The sequence below is a fragment of the Danio aesculapii genome, chromosome 10 (genome assembly GCF_903798145.1).
Source record: "Danio aesculapii chromosome 10, fDanAes4.1, whole genome shotgun sequence".
In the NCBI taxonomy this organism is placed as follows: domain Eukaryota; kingdom Metazoa; phylum Chordata; class Actinopteri; order Cypriniformes; family Danionidae; genus Danio; species Danio aesculapii.
In genome coordinates, this window is record NC_079444.1 from 36,118,007 (window position 1) to 36,123,400 (window position 5,394).

The 5,394-nt window shown below is 37.3% G+C and overlaps 1 protein-coding gene across 1 annotated transcript; it reads right to left on the reverse strand.

Moving 5' to 3' along the window:
* Nucleotides 1-605: 605 nt before the first annotated feature.
* On the reverse strand, nucleotides 606-5,141 carry hmgb1a (high mobility group box 1a). The gene is made up of 5 exons (XM_056466837.1): nucleotides 5,055-5,141; nucleotides 2,449-2,609; nucleotides 2,222-2,367; nucleotides 1,963-2,137; nucleotides 606-1,341 (listed from the first exon to the last, which is right to left on the reverse strand). Exons 2-5 carry the CDS (start codon nucleotides 2,593-2,595, stop codon nucleotides 1,192-1,194), a joined length of 618 nt encoding a protein of 205 aa, XP_056322812.1. The 5' UTR covers nucleotides 2,596-2,609; nucleotides 5,055-5,141; the 3' UTR covers nucleotides 606-1,191.
* Nucleotides 5,142-5,394: the final 253 nt, after the last annotated feature.

A 5,394-nucleotide genomic window follows, 5' to 3' on the forward strand; every position in this document is an offset into this window, starting at 1 on the left:
TTAATGTTTATGTTTTTGCCATGACCTTGAGTAGATGTTTTAATTATTTAGTAAAACACCATTATTCATTCATTTTCCTTTAACTTAGTCCCTTTATTAATCAGGGGTCGCCACAACGGAATGAACCGCCGACATATTCAGCATATGTTTTACACAGCAGATGCCCTTCCAGCTGCAACCCAGTACTGGGAAACATCAATACACACTCATTCACACAAACAATACGTACAATTTAGTCTATTCTATTCACCTATAGTGCATGTCTTTGGACTGTGGGGGAAACCGGAGCACCTGGTGGAAACCCATGCCAACACAGGCAGAACATGCAAACTCCACACAGAAACGCCAACTGACCCAGCCGGAGCTCAAACCAGTGACCTTCTACCTTAGACTTTATCAAGGTCATTTAGTTTGCACATTATGGTCTTCCATTAATGTTTGTTTTTGACATGAACTTGAGTAGACGTTTCATTCATTTAGTGAAACAAGCTATTAATAATGTCTTAAATATGTCTTAATAAAGTTAAATGTATATCATATTAATCCACTTATTAAGTTCAACACAGCCAACATGTCAACACTATAAAGAAGTGAAAAAGAAGGACTTTATTAAAAAAAAGTTTATTGATGTCAGAAGCATACCAGAACAAAACAATTACATTTTTGAATCATTTCTGCAATTACAGTGGTATTCAAAATACAGTAAAATAACTTTGATACGGCAACTTACTAATGATGATAATATTTGATCTGAAAAAAAAAACAAGTAAACAAACAAAAAGTACATTAAGATATGAACTACAACCTCACATGAAACTAGGTTGTGTGCTGCGCACGTCTAAAACTCCACTGAACCCAAGACAATTTTACAACCCCCATTTATTTACTTCTTTTTTTAAACTGTACCAGGCAAGGATAGTGGTGTTGGAACCATGTTTAAGAAATTAAACTAAGAACTCAATCAAGGGTTGGGGCAATCGGACGAACACAGATGACACTTCTGTAGTGTTAACTATACAAAAACAAGGAAACAAAAGAAACTGTACAGCTTAAAAACATATCATATACACAGCCTTATTTGATTTTTTTTTTACTTTTCTTTTTTTATTTACCCATTTTATGGCCTCAGTAAAGTGTACAAGGGGGTTAAATGCTTTATAGACAACAAGCTAAGCTCTAAACGTTATTTATCTACTCGTCATCCTCCTCCTCTTCATCATCGTCATCCTCGTCCTCCTCTTCATCGTCGTCTTCGTCCTCATCATTAGCCTTGTCCGGCTTGGATGGGGCTTTGGCTGCGCCTCCTCCCACTTTGCCTTTAGAGCGATAGGCGGCGATGTCCTGAAATCAGATATTCGACATGTTTAAATTTCCTCAAATGCACACAATACGTCAACTGTAGCTTAAATTTAGAGTATAGATTGCACATGCATTCATTAGTTCTTCACTCTGTGTGTTGATCTGTTAGATAACGTAATACAGAAAGCAGTGACCCTGCACTCATGTGACGTTTGAATACTCTTTCTGATGTACGTAAAAAAAAAAGTCATCAAAATGAGAATATTCACATGAAAGTGCAGGCAAAAGCTTGTTTTTTTATTTAATTATTTATTTCTTTATATTATGTTTATTCATTCATTCATTTTTTTTTCGGCGGATTCCCATTATTAATCTGGGGTTGCCACAGCGGAATGAACCGCCAACTTATCCAGCATATGTTTTATGCTTGTTTATGCATGCTCTTCCAGCTGCAACCCATGACTGGGAAATGTTTATGTTTATATAATTGTTATATTCCATTTATTTTATATTTTTGAAACGATGAAGACCTCCTTTATCATGCGGATGAGTCAACTTCATTGTTTATCAAGAAAATGATGTGTTGTCTGAACAGTAACTTCCAAAATGAGAATATTTACAGACCACTATGTTCTTCGTTTAATCATCACTTGATTTTCTCACCTTCTCGTACTTCTCCTTCAGCTTGGCAGCCTTCTTCTCGTACGGCTGCTTCTCTTCAGATGAGATTTTGTTCCACATCTCACCCAGTTTCTTGGCCACATCTCCGATAGACAGACCAGGGGTCTCTCCTTTCACCTTGGGTCGGAACTCGGAGCAGAAAATGAAGAAGGCAGACCTTTTTGGATAGAATCGATTAAAAAATGAATTAAAAATCAGAACTCTTCACCAATGCATCGTCATGAATGGGTGAGATGCTTACGGGGGTCTCTTGGGAGCATTGGGGTCCTTAAACCTCTTCTTCTTCTCGCCTTTGGGTGGAATGTAGTTCTTCATCTCCCTCTCGTAACGTGCCTTGTCGAGTTTGGCCATGTCTTCAAACTTCCCTTTTTCCTTGGCAGACATAGTCTGAGAAAGGAAAGAAGAAAAAAAGTTAGGATAGGAAAGGAAAAGGGTTTTAACACAATGTAAATAAGAGGTGTGACTGACCTTCCATCGCTCGGAGCATTTTTTGGAAAACTCCGAGAAGTTGACCGTCGCCTCGGGGTGTTTCTTCTTGTGCTCCTCTCGGCAGGTCTGGACAAAGTATGCATAAGAGGACATTTTGCCCCTTGGTTTTGTCGGATCCTTCCCCATCTTGGCCTAAATATCTTAAATTGAATAAAAAAAAAACATAATTAAAAAAATTATAATTTAATCAATTACACAACAGGTATGAAATGGCAGGTCTGGACAAAGTATGTGTAAGATGACATGTTGCATCTTGGTTTTGTTGGATTCTTCTTCATCCTAAATGTCTTTAACTGATTTTTTTTTTTAATTAATATTTTAATAAATTAAACAATAGATATGAAATGGCCAGTACGGACAAAGATTGCATAAGACGACATTTTGTCCCCTTGGTTTTGTTGCCTTCCTCATCTTTGCCTAAATATCTTTAATTGAAATTAAAAAAAAGGTAAACTTAAAAAAATATAATTAAATAAATTAAACGATAGATTTAAAATGGCAGGTCTGGACAAAGTATGCATAAAAGGACATTTTGCTTCTTGGTTTTGTTGGATTCTTCTCCATCTTTATCCTAAATATCTAGAATTTAAATTAAGAAAAAAAAAAGATAATTGAAAAATTATAATAACTAAATCAATTAAGGAATACATATAGAATGGCAAGTCTGGACAAAGTATGCATAAGATGACATTTTGCCTATTGGTTTTGTTAGATCCTTTCCCATCTTTATCCTAAATATCTTAAATATCTTAAATGGAATTTAAAAAAAAAAATTGTAATTAAAAAAAATAATAATAATTAAATAAATTAAACAATAGACATGAAATGGCAGGTCTGGCCAAAGTATGCATAAGAGGACATTTTGCCCCTTGGTTTATTGGATCCTTTCCCGTCTTTACCCTAAATACCTTAAATTGAATTTAAGTAAATATATATATAATATTTCAATAACACATATCAAATGGTATTAACTTATACTCTTAAAATGTGCAGTTGTATTAGCTATTCTCTTTAAATTAACTCAGTTGTCTAAATTATTATTTTGGTTTTACAACATGAGCGATCTTTTCACATTCGTTGTTTATGATTATATTTACAAAGCTCATAGCTTCTTTACTTCTTCGCAACAAATTTTATGATTTCTTATGTAAACATGATCTTTTTACAATAGTGCTTTTAAATATAAAGTGTTGTTGTGCACTTTTGAAACGTCAAAAAGTTGTTATAAATACTCAAACTTTCGGAAAATCGCATTTTTTCAAAGTTAAAAATGCGAAAATAAGTGAGTCTATTAAAGTTCTTTTGTGTGCCAAAGTGTGCGCGACATCACAAAAAGTGTTAAAACGTCTTAAATTCGAGTTCACTTTCGCCGTGTTCCCCGTTGAAAACAGCCCGTTTCTTTCTATGTACCGTTCAAATAGCAATGGCGCACACTCTCGTCTCGCTGAAGGAAAGGAGGTCAACAACGACGGCAATATTTCTTCTTCCATTTTGTGAGAAAGCCTTCTTCATGAAAGAAAGTCCCCCTAAAATGTCTCCACCCGCCTTCCTGCTCGCTTTTGGACACGACAAACAAACGGCGCGGTCGGTTTTCCCGACCGAAAATTGTTTCCTTCGCAAAAAGCCCAGTGCATTCGCTCGGTGTACAGTAATACATTGGCTCTGTGCTGTGCAGAGTTTGCAGTAGGCTCGCAATGGCCGCTTGTCTTCATGCACTAACACTGAGAATATGGCTCCTTCTCTTTGTGTCAGCGCTCAGCCATTACACCGCTTTGCAATAGGGGGAAGCATCACCTACCTCACTTTAACTCTCATTTTAACACCCTTCTCACGCACGGAAAAATACCAAAATACCCGCGTTGGAAAGAGGAGAGATGGAATTTTCATTTTCCGACGAGAAAAGGGTGCACTTTGAGCGCGGTGGGGTTGAAAACACGATCTGAAAAAGTTGAAGCGAACTGCGCCTGTGTACAGCTCTATGGCTTTGCCTTGTTTCCTATGCGAGTACAGTCAGCCATTACAGTAAAGCGCAGCTCCTGAGGTGATCTTTTTTCGCTAGTATCTTTGTCATTTCAACATTACCGAGCGTAAAAATCCGCATACACACGAATGGCGATGTGCTTTAATTTTTTCGCCAGTCCGCTTATTTTCTTTCTTATCGTTTCTCATAGTTCGCGGTGTTCTTCTGACAGACATCCCTCGTAAAGCGCTGCAATGGCTGCTTGCTGGCACTATCACCGTCCATAGACCTTGTTTGTACGCAATTCTGTCACCCAGTTGTCCGTTTAACGTTATTTTTTCGAATTTACGTATTTCCGCGCATTTCAACCGCTCGAATAAAACCGAATATTTACGATATTATTTTTAAGTCGGTCGTCAAGAAATAAATTGCAAAGCTGAGGTTATTCTAGATCTAATTCTGAGGGGATAATACCCTCAATTTTATTTTACGTTTAATAAAAAATTCCCCGGTGATAAAATAGCTCGTTTATAAGCCAATATTAAATTTAATATGCTTTCCTGTCCTTTTCCTGCAATTTCTGTACTTACCCCACACTTTGAAATGTCTACAAGCTGACACTTACCACTGTCTTGTCTGGATAGTGAATGTACTGCAATGGCTGTATGTGGATGTAATAGCTCTACGCAGTAGTCTGCTCTCTCAACCCTCTAGCATTACTCTCAATAGGGCTCTCATGCCATTGGCTCCCGCTACGGCGAACATTCCTCTGATTGGCTGAGCGCTTTCCATTGTCCTAATAACAGCCCACCCGCGATTGGCTGCCCTTTGTGAAACGTCATGAGTGTTTTAAATGGCGCGTTAATACAAAATACGGAGTGTTTGTGTGTGTTTCTTGTCTCAGCTTAAAGCAAAGGCTGTGTATACTGTGTTGGCTGTAGTAGTACTGTGTTCCGTGTGTGCTG